General features: G+C 45.0%; 1 protein-coding gene across 4 annotated transcripts in view; it reads right to left on the bottom strand.

Annotated features, from left to right (window-relative positions):
* The window catches only part of VPS26A (VPS26 retromer complex component A), a 44,549-nt gene extending 26,468 nt beyond the window's left edge, over positions 1–18,081 (bottom strand). Inside the window, exons 1-2 of one of the 4 annotated variants that reach the window (XM_051823254.2) lie at positions 17,348–18,081; positions 7,481–7,630 (exon numbers count right to left, since the gene is read on the bottom strand). In XM_051823254.2, the coding sequence (XP_051679214.1) occupies positions 7,481–7,630; positions 17,348–17,350 (153 nt within the window). In that variant the 5' untranslated portion in view covers positions 17,351–18,081. The other 3 variants (XM_070057780.1, XM_051823253.2, XM_051823252.2) reach the window with 3 other exon arrangements.
* Positions 18,082–26,407: the final 8,326 nt, after the last annotated feature.

Genomic DNA, 26,407 nt, shown 5'->3' with positions numbered 1-26,407 from the left:
AGAGAGAGATCGCCTATCCACTGAGGTTCACTCCCCAGATACCTGCAACAGTCGAGGCTAGGTCAGGCAGAAGCTGGGAACTTCATCTGGGTCTCTCACATGGTGACAGGGACCCAAAGACTAGCCATCATTGCTGCCTCCTAGGGTGCACCTTAGCAAGAAGCTTGAATTGGGAGCAGAGTCAAGACTTAAACCCAGGAACTCTGATTGCCAAATGACTACCACTAGACTTTTTTTTTTTTTTTTTAAGATTTATTTATTGAAAGGCAGAGCTACGAAGAGATAGATGCAGAGAGAGAGAGAAGTCTTCCATCTGCTGATTCACTCCCCAAATGGCTCCAACAGCCAGAGCTAAGCAGCTCTGATGCCATGAGCCAGGAACTTCTGCTGGGTCCCCCACAAGGGTGCAGGGGCCCAAACACTGAGGCCATCTTGTACTGCTTTCCTAGGCTATAGCAGAGAGCTAGATCAAAAGTAGAGCAGCCAGGACTTGAACCAGCACTCATATGGGATGCCAGCACTGCAGGCGGCGGCTTTACCTGCTAAGCCAAAAAGCACCAGCCCCAAAACTCACCTTTTAATTTCATTTTTCCACAAATCTTTTGAAGTTCCTTTCATTTCATTTATTTATTTTTAAAGATTTGTTTATTTTATTTAAAAGTCAGAATTACAGAGAAAGGAGAGACCTAGAGATCAATCTTTCATCTGCTGGTTCACTCTCCAAATGACCACAATGGCCAGATCTGGACCAGGCCAAAGCCAGAAACCAGGAGCTTCATCTGCATCTCCCACATGGGTAGCAGGGGTCTAAGAACTTGGGCCACCTTCTGCTGTTTCCCAGGCACATTAGCAGAGAGCTGGATCAGAAGTGGAGCAGCTGAGAATCAAAGTGGAACTCATATGGGATGCTGGCGTAGCAGGCAGTGGCTTAACCTGCTGTGCCACACCAGCCCCTACATTTTGTATTATACATATCTTATCACAATTTTTAAATGGAGTACTGATATACACTACATTGTAGATAAACTGTGAAAACATGCTAAATGAAAGTAATCGAACACAAAAGGTCACATGTTACATGATCCTTTTATATGAAATTCCAGAACAGGTATACTTCCTAAAGAGATCTGCAGATTTGTGGCTCAAAGGGTAAGACTGCTAATAGACTGAGATTTCACTGAGGTGATAAAAATGTTCTGGGGGCCAGCGCTGTGGCATAGCAGGTAAAGCTGCTGCCTATATGGGCACAGGTTCATGTCCTGGCTGCTTCTCTTCCAATCCAACTCTCTGCTATGCCCCGGGAAAGCAGTGGAAGGTGGTCCAAGTGCTTGGGCTCCTGCATCCACTTGGGAGACCCAGAAGCAGCTCCTGACTCCTGGCTTCTGATTGGCTTAGCTCTGGCCATTGTACGCATTTGGGGAGTGAACCAGTAGACGGAAGACCTTTCTCTCTCTCTCTCTCTCTCTCTCTCTCTAGCTCTTTCAAATAAACAAATAAATCTCTTAAAAAAAAAAAAAAGTCTGAATCCCAGATCAGAGTACCTGGATTTGATTTCCAGCTCTGCTCCTGAGTCCAGCTTCCTGCCAATGCAAACCTGGGAGGCACTAGTTCCTACTATCTGCTTGGTAGACCAGACTGTGTTCCTAGCTCTTGGTTTAAACCCTGGCCCTGGCCCTGCCCCTGTCCCACTGCACGCTTCTGGAGAGTGAACCAGCAGATGGGAGTTCTCTTTCTTCCTCTATCTCTCCCCCACCTCTCAAATTAAAAAAAAAGAATGTATACATGTTTGGTAAAAATGTATTCTGAATACCTTCCCCAGCATTCTGCAGGCTTGTGTCATAGGATAAGGGGATGCCCACCCTGAGTCTCATAGCACCAGAAATGTGGCTACTGTCATCACAAACCCTAGTCTGACTGACATCCAACTCTCTGGGGCCCAAAGACACACATCTTTGGAAACCCATGTCCACTTTGAAGTCCTACTGCTACCCCCACAAACTGCTACACACTAGAAAATCATGGCACTCAGACATTGCTGGCGCTCAGTTTGTACTTCAGGGCTCACCTAAAACCACAGCAATACCCGACTGACACCCCACATTCCATCGGAACAAAAAAGTTTCCTCCAATAAAAGCTGTCCCATAAAGAAGGAATGGTTACATCAGATGCCCAGATACAGATATCAACACATGGACACAGGAAACATGAAGCAGCAAGGAAGCATGACATCTCCAAAAGAACACAAAAATAGATCCCAACTTGAAGGAAATCTATGAACTGCCTGAAAAAAGAATTCTAAATAATGATCCTGAGGAAATTCAATGAAAGAGAATACAGATAAATAATTTGAGGAAATGAGGAAAACAATACATGGTATGAATGAGAAATTCAATAGATAGAAATCGCTGAGAACAATCAAATTGCGTAACTGAAAGCTTGAATCAATGAAATAAAAAATACAATTGAGTTTCAACAACAGACTAGACCAAATGAAAGAAAGAATTTCTGATCTAGAGGAGAAGACTTCTCAAACAACCCAGACAATAATAAAAAGAAATGAAGAAAGCCTACAGGATATATGGGATACCATTAAGCCAATAAATATTTGTACTATAGGGACACCTGAAAGAGAAGAGAAGGAAAAATGGCATTGAGAACCAATTTAATGAAACAGTAGTTGAAAATTTGTCAAGTCTTCAAAGAGATATGGACATCCAGGTACAGGAAGCTCAAAGAATCTGCATCAGGCTCACCCAAAACACACTTTCTCCAAAGTCTATTATATAGCCACACTGTCAAAAGTTAAGGACAAAGAATCTTAAAGTCAGTGAGTGAAAGATGTGAAGTTACATATATAGAAAAACCCATTAGACTAACAGACTTCTCAGCAGAAATCCAAAAGGCCAAGAGAAAGGGGTGATACATTCAAGGTCTTTAAAGAAAAAACTTCCAACTAGGAATACTGCATCCAGTGAAGCTATCTTCATAAGTGAAAGCAAAATAAAGTATTCCTCTGGTAAAAATTGAGAGAATTCATCACCACCAGACCAGCCCTGCAAGAACTCCTGAAGGGAGTCCTACATTAGAAGCAAAAGAAGCCACCAGCATTGCAGTGTAACAGGTTAAGCTGTCGCAGGTATCCCATATCAGACCACCAGTTCAAATCCCAGCTGCTCTGCCTCCAATACAGCTCCCTGCTATTATACCTAAGAAAGCAGTAGATGGCCCAACTACTTGGACCCTGCAACCTGCATGGGAGACCTAGATGGGAGTTCTAGCCTGGCTCTCCCTCCCTCTCTGTCAGTCTGCCTTTCAAGTAAATAATAACATTTAAAAATAAAGTAGGAGAATCAAAACTATCATGAAAAGAAACAGTACAAAATTCACTGACAGAGCAGATACACAAAAGAGGGAGAGAAAATAATCCAACCTTATTGTGATAGAAAGCTACCAAAACACAAGGATAAATGAGAGGCAGAAAGAAATAGAGAATATATAAAACAATCAGAAAGCATTCAACAAAATGACAGATGTTAGTTGTTATCAGTATTAACCTAGAATATAAATTAATTAAATTCCCCAGTCAAAAGACAAAGGTTGGCCAAATAGATAAGAAAACAAGATCCAGCTAGGAAACTCATTTCACAGGAAAAGACACACATACACTGAAAGTGAAGGCTTTAAAAAGATACACCACACAAATGAAAACCAGAAACAATTTGCAGTCGCTATATCAGATAAAGCAGACTTTAAATTAAAAACTATAAAAATAGGAAAAAAGATATTGTATATTGATAAGGATTAAGCAAGAAGATGACTAATCATAAATAAAAATATATACGCAGCAAACACAAGACCACTCAAATATATAAAACAAATATTGCTAGACCTAAAGGGAGAGAGAGAAACTCAAATACAATCTCTCCCAAAGGGAGGGACAGACCCAATACAGTAGTAGTGTGGGACTTCAACACCCCATTGTTGTCACCGGACAGAAAATCAACAAAGACACATCAAAGTCTAACGATACTACAGAGCAGGGGTGGAGAAGCTTTTTTGTGCCAAGGGCCGTTTGGATATTTACAACACCATTTCTAGGCCACACAAAATTATCAACTTAAAAATTAGCCTGCTATATTTGGTCAAACATTTAATGAACTCAGCCCTAATATGATGGCTGGAACTGCTTTTCTTTGGTAAGGTATGCGATTTTAGCTGGCACTGATGATGTTGTTACTCACAACTTTCCCAGGCTGTGGGTCTGGGGCACAGCTGAGTCTCTGATTATGTTTGAAGAGAACTGCTCCCAGCAGCAGAGTTGTTCCACACACAGATGTGTATTTCAATGTTTGTCTCCTCAAAGTGGGAAATTCATCACTGCTTCCCCACATTTATAGAAAAACAGTGGGGGGTTTGCACCTACCTTTGGGCTCTGCAGCTGAATGATTTCCTTTTGTAGGTGATTTGAAGCATCAGCTGGCTCCACACTGAACAGTGTAGCAAAGATGCTCAGTTCCATTTGTTTACTTTTCACATCCTTGACTATGTTACTAAATACCTCAATTATTTTCACACATTCATCAGCACATTCAAGTGTCAGAGAAGGTCTGTCACTCCTTTCAAGATGCACTTTCCACAGCCTTACTTTAGCTTCAGATGATTTCATGTTTGAAAGCAAGGAGCTGAGAAGCTGGTTGGGGCCCCACAGCTTCAGGTTCAGCCCTCAGAGTACTTGGAATGTCCACCGTGAACGCTAGACCACGCACCCACTTGCTGCCACTGAGTTCCCTAATGGTTTTCTCTTCATCCCCATGAACTGCTTGACTTCATTCCACAGTTTTTAAAAACTCATGAGCATGTTCCCACAACTCAGCCACCCCGCTTCGGTGATAAACACAATCCCAGTACTCAGAGTCGAGATTGTGTAGCAACTCCATACACCGGTGGCTATTAAATCCTCTGCTTTTGACAACATTTACGCATGACACTATTGTTGACATCAGTGTTGAGCACAGAGACTTCTCGGTGCGTGATGCAGTGGCACATGATTAAATCACCTGGATCATGACTGAGCCGATTCTATTCTTTCTTGACAAATGCAGTTAACCCTTTATGCAAGCCAAACGTGGCCGCAGCTCCATCTGTAGAAAGGTTGCTCAACTTTTCAAACGTTAGCTCAAGATTTTTCATTGATAAAACAAGTCTCTCAAACATGTCACCTCTTGTAGTTCCATGCATGGCTTCCAGTGACAGTTCCTCTTGCATCTCAAACTGCAGTTATCTCAAGAGTGAAAACCAGTTGGGTGGTATTTGTTATGTCCATTATCTTGTCACAAGCCAGAAAGACTGCAAATCTGCAGAATCCTGTTTTTTTTATATCTTATGGTAAATCAGTATTCTGATCTGAGATGGTTCTCCAAGACAAACTAACACTCTGGAACAATTTTACTTTGTCTAACGCTAACAATACTGTAACACCCAGCACACATTCTTTCACAAACTTTCCATGGGCCTCAGCTTCTTTGAGATCAGCTCACTCACTACCTAACTCATCTGAACAACACTATCTCTGTCACAATGCGGCCTAGTAAAAGCCACTTGTGATTCCAAACTCCACTGAAGAGAACTTATTTTTTCCAGATGCATTTGGCCTCCCAGTTCATTGAGTTTAACAGGTTTTGAGCTGTTATGATGCTCCAGATTGGCTTTTTTTCATTACTGTAACACATTGCCACAAACCAAGCACACAGGATTTCCTTTGACTTCAACAAAAAATAATCATAATCAGTTGGGGGCCAGCACTGTGGTGCAGCAGGCTAAGCCAGTGTCTATGATGCCAGCATCCCTTACCTAAGTGCTAGTTTTAGTACCAGCTACTCTGCTTCCAATCCAGCTCCCTGTTAATGCTCCTGGGAAGGCAGTGAAAGATGGCCCAAGTGTTGGGCTCCTTCTACCCACATGGAGACCCAGATGGAGTTACAGGCTCCTGTTTTGGCCTAGCCCACAACTGCCCCTTACAACCACTCCAGAAGTGAACTAGCAAATGGAAGAGCTTGCTCACTCTTGTTTCTCCATCTCTCTCTGCAACTTTCAAATAATTTTTTTTAAACAGTTATTTTATTTATTTGAAAGAGAGTTACAGAGAGAGGTCTTCCATCCGCTGGTTCACTCCCCAGGTGGCCACAATGGCTGGAGCTGTACCAATCTGAAGCCAGGAGCCAGGAGCTTCTTCTGGGTCTCCCACGTGGGTACAGGGGCCCAAGGACTTGAGCCATCTTCTACTGCTTTCCCAGGCCACAGCAGAGAGCTGGATTGGAAGAGGAACAGCCAGGACTAGAACTGGCACCCATATGGGATGCCGGTGCCACAGGCCAGGGCTTTAACCCACTGCACCACAGCGCCGCCCCAAATAATTTTTTTAAAGTGCACTAAGATGCCCACGTCCTACACTGGAGTGCCTGGGGTCAATTCCCAGGGCTCTAGCTCCTGACTCTAGCTTCCTGCCAGTGGAGACTCTTAGGAGGTAGGAATGATGGCTCAAGTAACTAGGATCCTGACATGCATTCCTGGCTGCAGCTTCAGCCCCAGTCCAGCCCCACCCTAGCCACTGCAAACATCTGGAGAGTGAGCCAACAGATGGGAGCTCGCTCTCTGACTGTCTCAGTCTCCCTGTGTCTCTGCATCTCAATAAATAAAATTTTAAAAAATAAAAAAAAGTACTTAAATATCTAACAGGAAAAAGATGTGCTTAATAAAGACTACATAAACATTAATTAATGCAGAGAGAAACAACCAAACTATCAGGTATACATTTTACTTGTTAGCAGAGGTGAAAAATCCCAATATTTCTATTTTAAAAGCTATGTGTTGTGCTTTCCTTTTGTCTATGATGTCACCATTCCCCAGCATCACAAATTAATGAGTACTGATCATATTCCCTAAGGCATAAGAATAAACTAATACATCGCTGGAAAAGAGGGGAACAAGGTGAAACTTTATAGAAGGTACCCAAAATGTTTCTGACCATGCACAGACACATTCCCACAGTACTCAGGTCCTCTGGAATATACCAGCAAATGAGACTGACAACACAATGGTGGTAGTACAGCGAAGAAAGATATGAGGAAAGAGAAAGAAACCTTCAGAAAGCTGTACCAGAGAATTACTTCCAACTTCTAAAACTCTACTCATGTTAAAGGAGAACAAACTGAATGAGTAACAATTCTATTCATGAGAAAACTGCCCAAAGTCAGTCACAGACAGAAAGCTTTACATGAAATTGAAGACTGTGCCTGAAACCCTTCCAGGTTGAGAATCCTCCCTGTATGTTCTAACCAATCAAGGATTTTAACTGACATTCAGGGGGAAAAAAAAATGCATCTCTAAGGACGTCATTCAAATTCAGAAACAGCACAGTTCATTTTGATGAGTAATTCTAATATCCTAAAACTAGGTAATTCTGCCCACCAGAATATTTACCTTTCCTGAGACAGATTCTCCATCATAGAAGAGATAGTGTTTTTCTACTTTGCCATCTTCAGTTTTCATTTCTGCCATTTTCCTGGTTTCCCCATCATTAAGGACAACGTCGATCTCACAAATGGGACCAAAAAAGCCTCCAAGAAAACTCTGAAAATAAAATGAAAAAGCTCCACATTACCATGTTTAGTAGGTCATGCATTTTATAATTCAGACTGAATTACTTATGACTTAAAATCTAAACAGACTAAAAATCTATGAGTTCACAAACAAATGACAAACCTTATAACAAACTTGAACTGAGTGTAACAATAAAAATTTGCTGAGGGTAAATTTCACATTATGTTTTAAGATTCATTTATTTATTTATTTGAAAGGCAGAGTTACAGGGCAGGGGGGGTAGAAAGACAGAGAGGAGATGAGAGGAGGGGAGGGGAGAGGGGAGAGGAGAGGGGAGAGAGGAGAGGGGAGGCGATAGGGGAGGGGAGGGGAGGGGAGAGGAGAGGAGAGGAGAGGAGAGGAGAGGGGAGAGAGGAGAGGGGAGGCGATAGGGGAGGGGAGGGGAGAGGAGAGGAGAGGAGAGGAGAGGAGAGGAGAGGAGAGGGGAGGAGAGGGGAGGAGAGGAGAAGGAAGAGAACAGAAGAGAAGAGAAGCAAGGCAGAGAGAGATAATCGACTGACCGATCTTCTGTCCGCTGGTTCACTCCCCAAATGGCCGCAACAGCCAGAGCTAGGCCAGGAGCAGAGCAACAGAAAGGGAGAGCAAGACAGAGATGGAGACAGAGACAGGGAGAGATGGAGAGAGAGAGAGAGAGAAGGAGAGAATTTCCATCTGCTAGTTCACACCCCAAATGGCTACAACAGCCAGAGCTAGGCCAGGCCTAAGACAGGAGCCAGGAACTCCATCCTGGTCTCCCCACGTGGATGCAGGGGACCAAGCATTTGGGCCATCCTTTGCTGCCTTTCCAGGTGCATTAACAGGGAACTGGATCAGAACCGGAGCAGCTAGAACTCAAACTGGCACCCATATGGGATGCTGATGTTGCAGGTGGCAGCTTAACCTGCTTCACTACCATGCCAGCTCCATGGTATGTTTTCTAACACAAAAAAGATTTTCAAATATTCTGAGCAAACTTAAACATCCTATAATTTCAATTTCCATAGGTAACCACTATAATCAAATACTACCACGTGTAAGAAACCTAAGAAGATAATTCTTCAATATCTGGGTTTGAAAAGTTACTTTTATTTATACCTCAATGAGTATTATACAGGTATAACTTTTATTATAGCATAATCTGTACAATCCAAATTACTCATGATGAATTACTATAAAGTGCTGCTTATAAAATCATTATTATTATTGTGGACTACTTTAAGTCCTTGGAGTGAAAATGGCTCTAAATGAGACTAATGATATTTCTGTGGATTTTTCCAAAGAAAATGTATAAGCTTTGTTCTATAAATCCTCAATGTAACAGAAATATAAGGTGCGGGCCAGCACTGTGGTGTAGTGGGTTAAAGCTCCACCTGAGGTGCCTGCATCCCATATGGGCATTGGTTTGAATCCCGGCTGCTCCACTTCCATTCCAGCTCCCTGCTGATGGCCTGGGAAAGCAGAAGATGGCCCAAGTGATTGGGTCCCTGCACCCATGTGGAAGACCCAGAGGAAGCTCCTGGCTTCATAAGGGCTCAGCTCCGGCCTTCGCAGCCATCTGGGGAGTAAACCAGCAGATGGAAGACCTTTTTCTCTGTCTCTCCCTCTCTCTGCCTGTAACTTGGACTCTCAAATAAATCAATCTTAAAAAAAAAAAAATGCCAGGGTCAAAGATCAATTGCTTACCAATGCCAAAATACACTAAGTGGTAATAATATAGCATCCATTTGTAATTCTGATTGGATATGGTTATTATTTTTTGTTACCAATGGAAACTACTCTTCTAGTCTTTTTTTAAATTTACACAGAAAAACATTATCCTATCAACTGAAATAGTGCATTACTCTGCCCAACCCAGTAATCAGAGTGATCTGTCATAAACATAAATCTGATCATACCTCCTGGTTAAAATCCTTCTATAGGCTGGTGAGTGTATAAACTGGTACAACTAATTTAGTAAATAGTTTGGTATTATCTCATAAAGCTGAACATACACATTAAGCCCATCATCCAGCAACTCAATCCCCAGGCAGACACCTTAGACAGAAACTCTTACAAACATGAACCAGGAGACAAATAAAAGAATATTCACAGGTGGCTGGCACTGTGGCATAGTAGGCTATCTCTGCTTGTGACACCGGCATCCCATATGGGCACCAGTTCTAGTCCCGGCTGCTCCTCTTCCAATCCAGCTCTCTGCTTATAGTCTGGGAAAGCAGTAGAAGATGGCCCAAGTGCTTGGGCCCCTGCACCCACATCGGAGACCTGGAAGAAGCTCCTGGCTTTAGATTGGCCCAATTCCAGCCAGTTGGCCATCTGGGGATTGAACCAGTGGATGGAAGACCTTTCTCTCTGTCTCTCCCTCCCTCTGTATCTCTACCTCTCAAATACATAAAATAAAATCTTTTAAAAAAATGTTCATAATATTCATAGTAACCCCAAAGAGAAGCAATCCAATTACCCACCAAGAAAATGGACACATAAATTTTAGTATATATTCAAACAACAGCAATACTGAACAGCACTAGAATTAAAGATATAACTACACACAAAGACAAATTTCATATCGAAAATGTTGAGTTTTGAAAGAGGCCAGACACAAGCCGGCACCATGGCTCAATAGGCTAATCCTCTGCCTGCGGCACCGGCACACCGGGTTCTAGTCCCGTCGGGGCACCAGATTCTGTCCCGGTTGCTCCTCTTCCTGTCCAGCTCTCTGCTGTGGCCCAGGAAGGCAGTGGAGGATGGCCCAAGTGCTTGGGCCCTGCACCCCATGGGAGACCAGGAGGAAGTACCAGGCTCCTGGGTTCAGATCAGCACGGTGCGCCAGCCGCAGAGCGCCAACCGCAGCGGCCACTGGGGGGTGAACCAACAGAAAAGGAAGACCTTTCTCTCTGTCTCTCTCTCTGTCTACTCTGCCTGTCCAAAAAAAAAAAAAAAAAAAAAAAAAAAGAGGCCAGACACAAAAAGAATAGCACAAAGAAAGCTTCTGGGATGCTAGTGACATTCTGTTTTATTTTTGTTTTGAGCTACATGTTTGATATGCAAGTATGTACACTTTGTGAAATTCACCCAACTATACACTTATTTGTATACTTTTAAGCAATGTTTACTTAGTAACTGTTAAGCACACACACAAAATGTATTTCTATTGTGTTCCACATATACCCAGTCCTACCTCTCTCTCCAGTCTCATCAACCTCAAGTAATCAGATTTGCTAGCCTCCTTGTCCTGGAGTCTGACGAAGTACTCTTAACCTAACTCACTCTTCTTTTGAGTTTGCTTGACTCACTTCCTTAACAAGGTCTTCCTGAACCCCTAATCCAAACTGGATTCTCCAAATGTAAGAATCATAAAACTTATTTAGTACCTAACTCTCCTACACAACTGTACACTCCATGAGGACAGACACCTAACCCTTTCCTCATCACTGAGGACACAATGCCCAGGGCCGTGTGAGGCATTTAATAGAAGGCATTCAAATACTTGCTGAATATTAATCCTAAACAAGCACATACAACCTAGTAAAAGAAAATAAAAATTTTAAAATTGGGTAAAATCTGCACTAGCTGGTAAGATTAGCCCTGTCTCAACAAGTGAGTACTGACGTAGCAGCCATCTAGAGCACGGAATCTGTGTGACGTCTCAGTTCTGTCCTCGGGAGGCAAGGTAACGGCAAGCAAACTAATGAGCCTCTCCGGCTACATAGATCACAGGGTGAAACTATAATAAAGGAGACAGTGTTTTCCTGAATTCTGGGCTTGCTTCTTTGTTCTCAATCTTACTCTTCCAGAGGGATAATAATTTCAAGAAACCAACTAAAAGAATCGTCAGATTGGGGCCGGCGCTGTGGTGCAGTGGGTTAAAGCCCTGGCCTGAAGTGCTGGCATCCCATATGGGCACCAGTTCTAGTCCCGGCTGCTCCTCTTCCAATCCAGCTCTCTGCTGTGGCCTGGGATAGCAGAAGAAGATGGCCCAAGTCCTTGGGCTCCTGCACCCGTGTGGGAGAGGAAGCTCCTGGCTTCAGATAGGCGCAGCTCTGGCCGTTGAGGCCATCTGGGGAGTGAACCATCGGATGGAAGACCTCTCTCTCTCTCTCTCTGCCTCTCCTCTCTCTGTGTAACTCTGACTTTCAAATAAATAAAATCAATCTTTAAAAAAAAAAGAATCATCAGATTAGTACTTTTGACATATTTCAAATACAAACAGCTAAATTTCTTTTTGACAAGATATTTTAATCTCTTCTGATAAAATTACAAATAAAAAATTAACCAGAAAACTAACTTTAATCAGAACTATCCTGAAACAACTTGGAAGAGAAAAAGTGAAAAACATCAATAATAGGTCACCTGCATTGTCCATTCCTAGTTAGCTTTCATACTCCAAGCCTCAAACTCAAAACTTGCTCAAAATAGTTAATTTTGAAATAATACATTTTATCCCAAATGTTACAGATACGAGACCTTATAGCAGCTCAAGGAGCTCAAAATAATCTATTACTAATTATCAGCTGTGTAGAGAGGAGGGCTGCTGCAGGAGCAATCATGAAATAGTGGAAGACAGCACCTCCAAGTAGCTGACTACTTTAAAGGGAGAAGGAAAATCAGCAATGTTAAAAGATAATAGGCGCTGGCACTGTGGAGTAGTGGATAAAGCTGCCGCCCGCAATGCAGGCATCCCATACGAATGCTGGTTCGGGTCCAGGCTGCTCCACTTCACATCCAGCTCTCTGCTATGGCCTAGGAAAGCAGAAGAAGGTGGCCCAAGTCCTTAGGCCCCTACACCCACACAGGAGACCCAAAGGAAGCTCCTGGCTCTGGACTGGGGCAGCTACCTGGGCAGTGAACCAGGATGGAAGACCTTTCTCTCTGCCTCTGCCTCTCTGTAACTCTGCCTTTCAAATAAATAAAATAAATCTTAAAAATAAATAAATAAATAAAGCTAACTGGCAGGGAGGGCAGTAAGAAAGTGAGTTCTCCTTCCTTTTGGCAAACACATCATTAACTCTTGAGTTACAAGAGGCAGGAAAATTAAAATTAATGTTCTTGTTCTCACATTTCCCAGAGCTACTTCAAGGCAAAATGAGACTTGAAAATAGGGAGGGGAAAAAAAAAAAGATGTGTGTATGTGGCATGGTGGTTAAGATTCTGCTTCAGATGCCAGCATCACACTGTAGTGCCTGGGCTCAGGTCCTGGTTCTGCTCCTGATCCCAGCTTCCTGTAATGCGGACTCTGGGAGGCAGCAGGTGACGCCTGGAATACTTGGGTCCCTCCCATCATACCTACATTGAGTCCCCAGTTTCTGCCTTCAGCCTGGCCCAGCCCCAGCTATTGTACCATTTGGGCAGTAAACAAGCAGATACAAGAGCTCTTTCTCTCTCGCTGCCTTTCAAATAAAAAATTAATTAAGCTATAAAACCCGTTTTATACAGATAAAAAGAAATATTGTGGTAACTTTTTCCCACGTTCTTACATGTAACACATAGAGCTGTACTTGGAATTTGAAAGCTTATATTAAAAGATCAAGTGATCAGTGGTGAGTGTTGCACACTACGTAAGCTGCTGCTTGGGACACCTGTATCTGGTTAACCTGGCTGTTCAGCACTCCGAATCCAGCTCCATGCTAATGCATCTGGGAGGCAGTGTATGATGACCCAAGTACTTATACGGGAGACCCTGATGGGAGTTCCAGGCTCCTGGCTTTATCTGGTCTATCCTTGACTGCTGGCAGGCATTTGGGGTGCAAACCAGCAGATGGAAGAGCTCTTCTGTCTCTCCCTCCCTGTCACTCTGCCTTTTAAATAAACAAATCTGGGGCAGGTGGCATTTGGAATAGTGAGTTAGTAGATGCAGGCATCATCCCACAGAGGGGACAGTCTGTGCCCCAGCTGCTCCACTCCCGATCCAGGTCCCTGCTAATGGCTAGAAAAAGCAGAAGATGGGGCCGGCGCTGTGGCGCAGCAGGTTAAAGCCCTGGCCTGAAGCACCAGAATCCTATATGGGTGCTGGTTCAAGTCCCAGCTGCTCCTCTTCTGATCCAGCTCTCTGCTATGGCCTGAATAGCAGCAGAAGATGGCTCAACTCCTTGGGCCCCTGCACCCACATGGGAGACCCAGAAGAAGCTCCTGGCTTCGGATCAGTGTAGCTCCTGACGTTGCGGCCATCTGGGGAGTGAACAGCAGGTGGAAGACCTCTCTCTCTGTCTCTACCTCTCTCTGTAACTGTCTTTCCAATAAATAAAATAAATCTTTATTTAAAAAAAAAGAAAAAGCAGAAGATGGCCCAAGTATTTGTGCTCCTGCCAGCCACATGGGAGACCTGGAAGAAGTTCCTGGCTCTGGCCTTGCCCATTCCTGGCCACTGGGGCTATCTGGGGAGTGAACCAATGGATGGAAGATCTCTTTGTATCTCCCTCTAACTCTGACTTTCAAATAAATAAATCTATCTTTAAAAATAAACCTGTTTTTTAAAAATTAAAAATCAAATATTTTTACAAAATCAAAATTTCCACTCATTAAAATAGTGTAGCTTTATAAAACTTCAAAACACTGCAATTTTTTTTTTTTTTTTGACAGGCAGAGTGGACAGTGAGAGAGAGACAGAGAGAAAGGTCTTCCTTTTGCCGTTGGTTCACCCTCCAATGGCCACTGTGGCCGGCGCACTGCGCTGATCCGATGGCAGGAGCCAGGTACTTATCCTGGTCTCCCATGGGGTACAGAGCCCAAGGAGTTGGGCCATCCTCCACTGCACTCCCTGGCCACAGCAGAGAGTTGGCCTGGAAGAGGAGCAACCGGGACAGAATCCGGCGCCCCGACCGGGACTAGAACCCAGTGTGCCGGCGCCGCAAGGCGGAGGATTAGCCTAGTGAGCCGCGGCGCTGGCCAAAACACTGCAATTATTAAACAAGCCTTATTCTGACATCATTCTTAAAGTTCCAAAGCATTAATAAATAAATTATATATCTTCTATTTTGTTTGCATGAAATATTTCACAACTAAAAACAAAAAGTGATTTATTTTTCAATTCAATCAAAACCCTGAAATTGGGAAAGATGAGAAGGTGTAAAATTAAGCTTGGTATAGCAAAAGCAAAAGAGTAATAGGTTGAGTAATAAACAATAACACTTTATGGGGGCCAGTGCTGTGGTACAGTGGGTTAAACCTCTGCCTGCAGCACTGGCATCCCCTATGGACCCGGCTTCTCCACTTCCGATACAGCTCCCTGCTAATTCGCCTGGGAAAGTAGTGGAGGACAGCCCAAGTCCTTGGGCCTCTGCCACCCAAGTGGGAGACCAGATGAAGCTCCTGGCTTTGGCCTGGCCTGGCCTAGCCCCAGCCGATGTGGCCATTTGGGGAGTGAATCAGCAGATGGAAAATCTCTCTCCTTATTTCGTACTCTCTAACTCTGCCTTTTGAATAAAATAAATAAATCTTTTAAAAAAAATAGCACTTTATAAGTTACCTATGCTAAAAGAATGTGGCACTGGATTAACATCCAGTTTTTTACACTACAACACATCAAAGTTGAACTAGTCTTAAAAAAATTTTTTTGGATGTCTTACATTTAACAAGTAAACAACAGAAACAAAAATATTTGAGAACAAAAACTTGTATTTGTTTTCCTTCTCAAAGGAGATGATAAAGATTCTCTACCTATCCTTGCTTTCAACGTTATTTCAAAATGTGTAACTTGTCATTTCAAATAAAGTCATGAAGTTAAATCCTTTTTCTATTTATTCACAATGAAATTATATACTTCTGATATGTTAATGAAGTAAAACAGAATTGTCAGGATGGTGACGATTAGAAGGAAAATGAATAAAAACTGCCTGGAAAGTAATGATACATTAACAGAGACTTGTGCTGAAATTACCAAAGGTAATTTTGAGATCTTTCATGTGAAAGAATACTGATCAGTTATTTTGGAAATGCTATCTTCTAGAGAACATTCAGAATATGATATTTGCAGGAGCAATACTACACATTTCACATACAAGTTAAAACTCTTAGGTAGCTTTTAAATAAACAGACTGCAATCAACAATGACTATTAAAACACAGCCCAAAAAAAAAAAAAAAAGGTTTTTTAACGGTTTTCTAATCTTGGCCGAAACCTCCTATCACTGACTTTAGGTTACCTTAAAATTTTTCAAATAATTTGTAAGCTCCATATTGAGTATCACCATGTAGCAAAATTACATGGATACATAAAAAGTCAGCAAACTTTTTATCCCTTACTGAATGTGGCTGTGAAGAACTGTCACTCGGTCCAGTGACTGCATTTCAAAGCTCCCAAGATTTACTCACTTATCCACACAATGAAACAGCAAATTTTCATACACATGTTACACCTGTACCTATTCAGTGTATTTTGGCTTTACAAATTCATTTCTATGTGACGAGTAACTTGGAAATAAAAATAAACTGCTCTTGAACAGAAGTCAACAATCTTAGCAAAATAATTAGAAATGTAAGCAACAAACAGGAGGACTGCAGTTTCCAAATTCCTCTCAAGGTCTGACAGGCAAGGTCCCTCAGTACTTCCTTCTTGGCGTGCATCGCAGCGGTCATTCCCACGTTAAACAGCTCGAGAATAAGTGTTTCTCTCTCCTTAGAGTGTGAACTACAAGACAGAAGGCAGGGGTGCTTCCGTTTTGCTCACGGGTCCCTGAGCGCGCACACACATAAGCTATAATTTGTTGAATCAAAGATAAAAAGTTCCGAGAATAAACTGTCTAGGAAGAAAGACGATTTCTGACTTTCAGAGTGATGGATTCAGAGTCACTTTTTTTTTTTTTTTTTTGATAAGCCTGATTTTTCAGCCCACGTCTCAAGCAGTTTATTAACTGCGGAGCTTTGGGAAAGTTAGGGAACACACAGAGTAGGCGTTCAAGGTGTGCACGCGCGATGACCCGAACCCACGGCTGCTACTCTGAAATGAGCCGAGCGAGCCCCCACCCCGAGGAGGCGGCCGACTCGCACAAAGTTAAGAACCACGGCGCCCACGCTCGCGCTGCACTGGAGTGCGCGCCTCTCCCCGCCTCGTCCGCTCCCCCGGCAGCGTCCACACCGCCCGGTGTGCGTCAAGTTAGAGCAATGGCCCAGGGAAGGAAGTAACAGCAGGGCTCAGACCCGGGGCCCGAAGCTGGGGGTCTTCCGAAACACAGACGTCCTTCTCTCTCCCGCCCCCCCCCCCGCCCCCAATTTTACAAGTGTCAACACCAAGCCCGAACTCGCGACACGAAATCACAGATAATGTCACCACGTCCAGGTTAAAAAAATCACCGGAGTCTGTCAGGAGAGTGACCCACTGCCCCCGGAGTCCGGAACTGGGGGACTGCCCGGTCTCCGGCCATCGGCGGAAGCCAGGCAGGTAGCGGAGGGGCTGGCTACCTTGGACGGGGAGGCGGCGGCGAGCCCCCGCACAGGCGGGCTCCGGGTGCCCAGCCAGGGCCCCCGCAGTCGGCCGAGGAATGCGGGCAGAGGCTCCGACATGGCCAGGAGAGCGCGCCGCCGCCGGCAGGTGCTCGGGCCTCTGCGAGCCCGGGAAGAGGCGGCGCCCGCCCGCTCTTCCCCAACCCCGGGGTAGCCGGACAGGCCTAACCGGGCTCCCCGCCCTGCTCGCCCGCCCACTCCTCCAGCGACGCCGGACCCGCCGTTGGCAGCAGACCGCGCGCTCCCGCTGCGAGGGCACCGGCCGCCGCGCACTCACCATTGTCAGCACCGCCGCCACCGCCGCCGCCGCGACCCCTCCTCTTCGCTCCTCTTCCCTCAGGCGAACTCCCGGCCCCGGCTCCCTCCAGCCCAGCGCCCAGTCACGTGACCTCAAGCCACCCGCCACACGTGACCACTCCCTTCCTCCGCTCCCCTCCCCCTGCACCAGGCCCCTCTCCCAGCCTCTCGCCCCGCCTCATTGGCTGCCTGGCCCTCCGCGGAGAGGCCGTTTGGAGGCGGGGCCTCGTGTTCCCCCCTTGGTGGGTAGGGCGGGGCCACAGCGGATGACGTCAAGTGGGCGGGGCCTTGATAAACGTAGGTTCCGCGGGTCCTCCTGTCACGTGATGGCGGCTCGCAGTAGGGTTTCCTGGCCGCACCCAAGTCCTCTGCCCTTGGAAGTTTGAGCAGCCCAGAGAGAAGGAGGAAGGGTTTGGCTGGCCGGCGCTGCTCTTGGCTGGGTCACTGGGTTACCGAGGTGACTAGGAGCTGTTCCCCCAGGCCTTTGCTGGCCAGCGATGTGCCCTCTGGATCTGGAAATAAAGCATCTTCCACGTTCTCGAGCCAGCTCTGCTCCCTTTGAGAGCGTCTGAGTTTTGAGAACTTCGATTTCTCGCCTCTGAAGACCAAAGGCAAAAAAGAATCTTGGGGTCCAGCATCCGTGGCTTCCCGAGAGCGCCGCTGTGAGGGAAAGAAGCCTTCGGAAAGTTTCGCGGCGCCGCTGAAGCCCTGTCTGGCTCTCACTGCAGCCTGATGGCCGTGGAAGGTCCTCCCCTTGAAGGAAGCGCTGTTCAGGATGCCTGGCTGAGTGTTGAGCTCTGCGTAACCAGCGCACTCTGTAGTAACAGCAAGCTGTGAAGCCAGTTAAGTGCATCAAGACCAGAATGTGGTCTCTTAAGCACAGTAGAATTACACCAAACACAAGAACAAAGATAGAAGACAGCCAGAAAATTCCACAAGTATTTGGAAACTAAGCAACATAATTTTAAACCTAGCTTAGGAAGATGTCATGGAAACTTCAAAATAGTTTAAGTTGTAAGAATGATAACATAGCATGTTAGAATTGATAAGGTGCACCTGAAGTATTGCTTAGAGGGAAAATTGGTACATGTGTATGTTTGCATAAAGCTTTAAAAATCAGTAAGTTTCTGTGTCAGGAAGCTAAAAAAAACAGCACATTAGTATGTGGGTGGGATAGGAGATCTATGGCTCAATTTGCCTGGGGGTCTAAGACTGCTCTAGAATGTAAACTATATATATATTTTAAAGATTTATTTGAAAGTCAGTTACACAGAAAGAAGAGGGGCGGGGTAGGGGGGAGGTCTTCCATCCAATGGTTCACTCCCCAGTTGGTCGCAACAGCCCGGAGCTGCGCCGATCCAAAGCTGGGAGCCAGGAGCTTCTTCCAGGTCTCCCATGCAGGTGCAGGGGCCCAAAGAATTGGGCCATCTTCTGCTTTCCCAGGTCATACCAGAGAGCTGGATTGCAAGTGGAGCAGCCAGGTCTTGAACTGGTGCTCATATGGGATGCTGGTGCTTCAGGCCAGGGTGCTAACCTGCTGTGCCACAGCGCCGGCCCCTAAACTATATATATATATATATATATATATATATGTATATATATATATTTGACAGGTAGAGTTATAGACAGAGAGAGAGAGAGAGAGAGAGAGAGAGAGAGAGAGAGAGAGAGAAAGGTCTTCCTTCTGTTGGTTCACTCTTCAAATGGCCGCCATGGCCGGTGCTGCACCAATCCGAAGCCAGGAGCTTCTTTCTGGTCTCCCATGCAGGTGCAGGGGCCCAAGCACTTGGGCCATCCTCCACTGCCTTCCCTGGCCACAGCAGAGAGCTGGACTAGAAGAGGAGCAACCAGGACTAGAACCAGTGCCCCTATGGGATGCCGGCACTGCAGGTGGAGGATTAACCTAGTGAGCCACGGCACCGGCCCCTAAAATATATGTTTTTTAAAAGATTTATTTGAGAGGTAGCGAGGTCTTCCATCCATTGGTTCACTCCCCAGATCCAGCAGGGGACTGGCTGGCTCTGACGTGGAACTGCTGGGACTCAAACCAGCACTCATATGAGATGCTGACACCACAGAGACTTAACCCTCTATGCCATAGCACTGGCCCCTAAACTATGTATTCTAAAAAGCCTTGCATATGTGGCCAAATGATCTTCAACAACTGTGCCAAAGCCATTCGGTGGGAAAAGGAGTACCTATTCAAACATGAAGTGAGGGAAACTGGTTCTCCACATACAAATGAGGGAAGTTAAACCCTTACCTTATATACAAAAATTAACTCAAAGACCTAAATTTAAGGCTTAAAACTATTAAGCTTCTAGAAAGAAAGGGGGGAAGCTTCATGACATTGCACTTGGCAATGATTTTTTGGGGTATGACACCAAAATCAAGGGCGACACAACCAAAAACAGAGAAATGGAAGTACGCCAAAACTTGTGTAGCAAGGAACGCTCCACAGAGTGAAAAGGCAGCAAAGAGAATGGGAGAAAACACTTGCAAATGCTGTAAGGTGCTAATATTCCTATATATATATATATATAGAGAGAGAGAGAGAGAGAGAGAGAGAGAGAGACTCCTATAACTACACCAATAAAAAATCAAATAACCCAATTAAGAAGTTGATAGGTGTATTTCTCTGAAGTCAATACAGGAATGACTGATAAGCATATGAAAGACACCCAACCTAGTTATCGAAGAAATGCAAGTCAAAACCACAGCAGGCTATGACTGCAGGAGTCTGCGGTATTACAATTCTTTTTTCTCTGCCAGGTCTCAGGTCCAAGAAGAACAAGGAGCACGGGGAAAGGAAGAATGTGTGAAGAGGAGGTGGCTTATTTAGGAAAACAGAAGTGAAGAAGGGGGAAAAAAACCTCAATAGCACTAAGGGGATTCCTAAAGAAAGTAAAAGTGAGAGAGAGAAAAAAAAATCCCAGCAGCACTGACTGGGGCTGGTGGGGAGGGTGTCTTTAAAGGAGAGAGCAGATCCGAAGGTTGATTGTCTGGGGCTTTATAGGCGGAAAAGGGGCTGTTATGATCGCTCCCAGAAAGGGATGGTTTCCGTTGGTGAATTGGATGATTGTTTCAATTGAGACTCAACAGAAAACACACGAAACTTCCCCCAAGATGCGTAGAATTCGCATTACTTAGATCAGTTACAATAGCACAGAAAAACCTTGATTATAAGGTCTGGCACATGACATCAGCAGCCCTCCCAGAAGCTCAGCTGCTTGAGTTTTCTCATCTCCAGATAGTGGGGAGAGGCGCCCTGAGCCCTGACTACCTAGCCAAGTCTGTGCTAGTATCACCTCACGCAGATCAGGAGAGAGAAGAGAGGGCAGTCATTTCCCCTAACCATTTAGATGCCCTTGTTCCATACTGAAATATCTGGGTTCCATCCCGGCTCTGACTCCTTGTTCCAGCTTCCTGCTTCCTGCTAATGTAGACCTGAAGTGTGTGTGTGGGGGGGGAGGCAACAGTGGTGGTCCTAGGATTGGATTCCTGCCACCCATGTGGGAGACCTGGATTCTGTTCCCGGGTCCTGGCTTGACATCCCCCAGCCAGGGCCCATTGTGGGCCTGTGGGAAGTGAATCAGCAGACTGGAGCACTCTCTCTTCCCCCCACCCAAAAATATATATAAATAACAAATGTTGGTGAGAATGTAGAGAAATTGGAACCTCTATGCACTATTAGTAGAAGTGTAAAATGATGTAGCCTCTGTGGTAAACAATATGAAGTTGCTCAAAGAATTAGAAACTGAACTGCCATATGATCTGACAATCTCACTGCTAGACATACAGCCGAAAGAACTGAACACAGAGTCTCAGAGGGATATTTGCACACCCATGTTCATAGCAGTACTATTCACAACAGCCAAGAGGTAGAAGCAACCCAAATGTCTGGAGGGATAATTGGATAACAAAATGTGAGGGTGGGGCCCGCCCCTGTGGGCTAAGCCTCTGCCTGCAATGCAGGATCCCATATGGGCACCGGTCCCTGCTGCTCCTCTTCCGATCCAGCTCTCTGCTATGGCCTGGGAAAGCAGTGGAAGATGGCCCAAGTCCTTGGGCCCCTGCACCCACATGAGAGACCTAAAGAAGCTCCTGGCTCCTGGCTTGGGATTGGCCATTGCAGCCAACTGGGGAATGAACCAGCAGATGGAAGACTTCTCTCTCTCCTTGTCTCTTTGTGTAACTCTGCTTTTCAAATAAATAAAAAATATTTAAAAAAAGGAAAAAATACTGTATATTTTCACTTTATTAGGGTATTTAAAGTAATCATTTTCATAGAAACAGAAAGTAGAATAGTGCTTACTAGGGGAGGGGATAGTTGCACTTGTTCAATGAGTTGAGTTTCAGATTTACAAGGCAAAAAGTTTTGGAGATTTGTTCTTCCATAAGAATATACTCAACACTATTTAACATTAAAGTTAAAAATAGTAAATTTTATGTTACATATTTTACCACATTTTTAAAAGATTTGTTTATTCAAAAGTCAGAGTTACACAGATAGGAGAGGCAGAGAGAGAGAAAGAGAGTGGTCTTCCATCCGATGGTTCACTCCCCAGATGGCCACAACAGTCGGAGCTGCACCGATCCAAAGCCAGGAGCCAGGAGCCTCTTCCGGGTCTCCCAGGGGTGCAGGGGCCCAAGGACTTGGGCCATCCTCTACTGCTCTCACAGGCCACAGCAGAGAGCCAGATCAGAAGAGGAGCAGCTGGGACTAGAACCAGCGCCCATATGGGATGCCAGCACCCCAGGCCAGGGCGTTAACCCGTTGCACCACAGTACCGGCCCCTTACCACATTTTTAAAAATAAATTAAACTACGAGATTAGAAAGAATGAAAACAAAGATAAAATATAAATCAGTTGGGGCCAGTGTTGTGCAATGGTTTAGCCCAACACCTGTGACACCAGCATCTTGTGTGAGATGCTGCTTGAGTCTCAGATGCTCCATCTCCATGCTTCTGGTCCAGCTCCCTGCTGATGCTGCCTGGGAAAGCAGCAGATGATGATTTGAGGACATAGACTCTTGCTACCCCCATGGGGGAACCAGATGGAGTTCCAGGCTCCTGGCTTCAGCCTGGCCCAGCCCTGGCTGTGGTGGCCATTTGGGGAAGTGAACCAGTGGATGAAAGATCTCTCTCTCTCTCTCTCTCTCTCTCTCTCTCCCCCCTCATCTCTCTCTGATGCTTTGCCTTTCAAATAAATAAATCCTTAAAAAAAAAAAAAGACGCTGGCAAAGATGCCTGCATTGCATTAGATTATCTGGGTTTGATACCAAGCCTGGCTCCCAATTTCAGCTTCCTACTAATGCAGACGCAATGAGGCACTGGTGATGGCTCAGGTAATTGGGGTCTTGTCACTCATGTGACACACCTGGGTTGACTTCTAGCTCCTGGCTTCACAGCCTGCAACCTAGAGCCATTGTGGTCATTTGGGGAGTAAACCAGCAGATGGGAGGCCTCTTTGTTTCTGCCTCTCAAATAAATAAGGCAGATATAAAGTTGATAAGCCACCAGCAATCAGATAAAGAAAATAAAAAGAGAAAACTAATATTAGGAATGAAAACGAGGACACCACTTTAGGGCCTATAGACATCAAAGGGATAAGAAGATAATGAGTAACTTTCATAGTATGGGGACGAGGATCACGGCATGATAGTTAACCCACTGTTTGGGACATCTGCATCCCCTATCAGAGGGACTGGTTCAAGTCCTGAAATCCTGGCTCCTCCACTTCCAATCCCACTTCTGTTAATGTGCTTAGGAGTGAGCACTTGATGGCCCAAGTACTTGAGTCTCTGCCACCTATGGGGGAGATCTGGATTGAGTTCATGATTCCTGGCTTCAGCCTGGCCCAACCCTGGTTGTGCGCATTTGGGGAAGTGAACCAGCAGATGAAAGACCTCTCTTTCTCTCCCCACCCTCCTTTCTGTCTCCCTCTAATTGTCCCTCTCCCTTTTTCCCTCACTCTGGCTTTCAAGTAAATAAGTAAATCTTGGGGAAAAAAAGTAAAATTATGAACAATTTTATGTCAATAAGTTTGACAACCTAGGTAAAATGAATAACTCATAAAAACACAACTCTCTGAAATAAACATAAGAGGAAATAAAAATCTGCACAGTCCTATATCATTTGAAGAAATTAAACATAAAACGTAAAACCTTCACACACACACACACACACACACACACACACACGGAAATACCTCTATGGCCTGGTGAGTTCTAAAACATTTAAGGAAGAAATAATATCAAGCTTTTTACTTGAACTCTTTTTAACAAAGATTTATTTATTTTGAAAGAGTTACAGAGAGAGAGGGAGAGAGAGATGTTCCATCTGCTGGCTTACTCCCCAGGTGGCCAGGTATCAGGAGTTTCATCCAGGTCTCCCACGCGGGTGCAGGGGCCCAAACACTTGGGCCATCTTCCATTGTTTCTCCCAGGTCATCAGCAGGGAGCTGGACTGGAAGTGGAACAGCTGGGACTCCAACCAGCACCCATATGGGAAGCTAACGCTGCAGGCAGGGGCTTTACCCACTGTGCCGCATGCTGGCCCCTACATGAACTCTTTCAGAGATAAGAGGATAGGTGAAGAGAGAACGCTTGTTAATTCCTCTTACGGGGCCAGCATATCCCTGATACTGAAATCTGACAAAATCATCACAGGAAAGAAAGGTGTACGTCAATTTCTCATAAACTTAGCTGCAAAAATCCTAAACCAACTTTAGAAAATTCCTGTGGGGGCTGGTGTTGTGGTACAGCAGATTAAGCAGCCACCTGTAACGTCAGCATCCTATATGAATGCTGGTTCTAGTCCTGGCTGCTCCCACTTCCCATCCAGCTCTCTGCTATGGCCTGGGGAAAGCAGAGGAAGATGGCGCAAGTGCTTGGGCCCCTACACCCACATACAAAACGTGGATGGAGCTTCCTGCACAGAACTAGCGCCACCTTGCCAGCCACACAGGGGAGCCGTCCTGGAAGCTGAGCCTGCCTCCCCAGGAGGGTCTTCCCGTGACTACAGCTCCAGCCAACATCCTACCTGCAGCTTCACAAGAGACCTCCCAACCAGAAGCCCCCAGGTAATCCTCTCCCAAACTTCTGATTTGCACCAACCAGGAGATGTAAGAAGCTTTTTCTTGTCTCAGTCACTACTTAAAAAAAAAATTTTTATTTTATGTATTTGAGAGGTAGAGATACAGACAGAGGGAGGGAGAGACAGAGAGAAAGATCTTCCATCCACTCATTCAATCCCCAAATGGCCAACCAGCTGGAATTGGGCCAGTCCAAAGCCAGGAGCCAGGAGCTTCTTCCGGGTCTCCCACGCAGGTGCAGGGACCCAAGTACTTGGGCCATCTTCTACTGCTTTCCCAGGCCACAGCAGAGAGCTGGATTAGAAGTGGAGCAGCCGGGACTCAAACCAACGCCCATATGGGATGCTGGCACTGCATCCTGCTATGCCACAGCGCCGGCCCCTCTCAGTCACTAAGTTTTAAGATGGTTTCTGATGAAGCAAGAAATAACTAAGACATGCTACTATGTTTTCAATTTCCAAGGACTTTCTTATACTCTGAACATTTTGTCCTTATAAACAAAACATCCAATAATCAACACAAATATCTAAGATTTGTGCATATATCACTGATGTAGTTTCCTCCTGACAAGTCACAGGTAATGGGAATGAGTGAATGTGAAAATGCAGTTTCTAGGCTCCATAGACTGAGACTGCTCCACGCCATCATAAGGTAGGAACATAACTGACAAGACCTTGGTTCAGAAATGAACATCAGCCCAGGGCAGTGGTCCTCAGGGGGTTAGGGTTTTCCTCCCATTGGACATTTGGCAACATCTGGAGACATTTTGATCAAGTCTGGAAGACTAAGAAAAGGGTGCCAGGGAGCATCTAGTGAGTAGAGACGAGAAGTGCTGCCAAACACAGGACTGGGCTCTGCAACAAACAAACACACTGCCCAGAATGTCAACGGGGTGAGAATCTCCATTTTGGTACAAAGCTAAGATAGAGTTCTGAACGATCAATTGTATTAATATTTTAAACAGTGACTCAAATATAAGACTGACAATGTGCCGAGGGAATGGAGACAAAAAGCTTCGGTAAGATCAATCATTCATTTTTCTTTGCTACGCTAGCATTTTTGTTTAGGATTATTATAGATTGAAAAAACATCTATAGGGGCCAGCATTGTGGCATGGCGAGTCAAGCCAGTGGGTTAAGCCGCCTCCTGTGATGCCAACATTCCATATGGGCATTGGTTTGAGTCCCAGCTGCTCCTCTTCCCATTCAGCTCCCTGCTGATGCACCTGGGAAAACAGCAGAAGATGGCCCAAGTGCTTGGGTACCTGCACCCACATGGGAGACCTGGAGGAAGTTCCTGGCTCCTGGTTTCAGCCTGGCCTAGCCCTGGCTGTTGCAGCCATTTGAGGAGTGAACCAGCAGATGCAAGATCTTTCTCTCTCTACCACTGCCTCTCTGTAACTCTGCCTTTCAAATAAATGAATAAATCTTTAAAAAGAAGATCTATAACATAAAATGCATTAGTTATTTATCTTTCTTTCACAATTTATGTGAACATTCTTGGCTGTTGATTCCTGATGGCTTGGCCCTCTCAAGTTGTTGTTGATTCCCTGATATCAAGTAAGAACTGTGATCATGAATTAGAGAGTTGCTCAGGAGTGCAAATTGGAAAAGCCCCCAACTCTCCATCCCTCCTCTCCCCCAAACCCTACAATGATGGCAAATGATTTACTGATAAATGGAACCCAAAAAATAGAGTGAGGCTTTGAAAACACCTACATGGGTTGTATACTGTTTTCCCCACGTGACTGATGATGTTGACTTCCACCTCTCTACCTTCCTTTGTGCCAGGCAAGACTAGCATATTGCCTTCTCTCTCATTCAGTCCCCAGTAGATGGCCATGTGGTGCATCCTAGTTCCCTTCTAAATCCTGGCACCTAGCACCTATATTGATTCTCTCAAATTACCTTATGAAGTAACTGTAACACATTGTCTTGATGATTA

Source organism: Oryctolagus cuniculus, chromosome 15 (assembly GCF_964237555.1).
Source record: "Oryctolagus cuniculus chromosome 15, mOryCun1.1, whole genome shotgun sequence".
Taxonomy (NCBI): domain Eukaryota; kingdom Metazoa; phylum Chordata; class Mammalia; order Lagomorpha; family Leporidae; genus Oryctolagus; species Oryctolagus cuniculus.
Note: the sequence above shows the minus strand (reverse complement) of the source record. Positions and strands in the feature narration are given on the sequence as shown.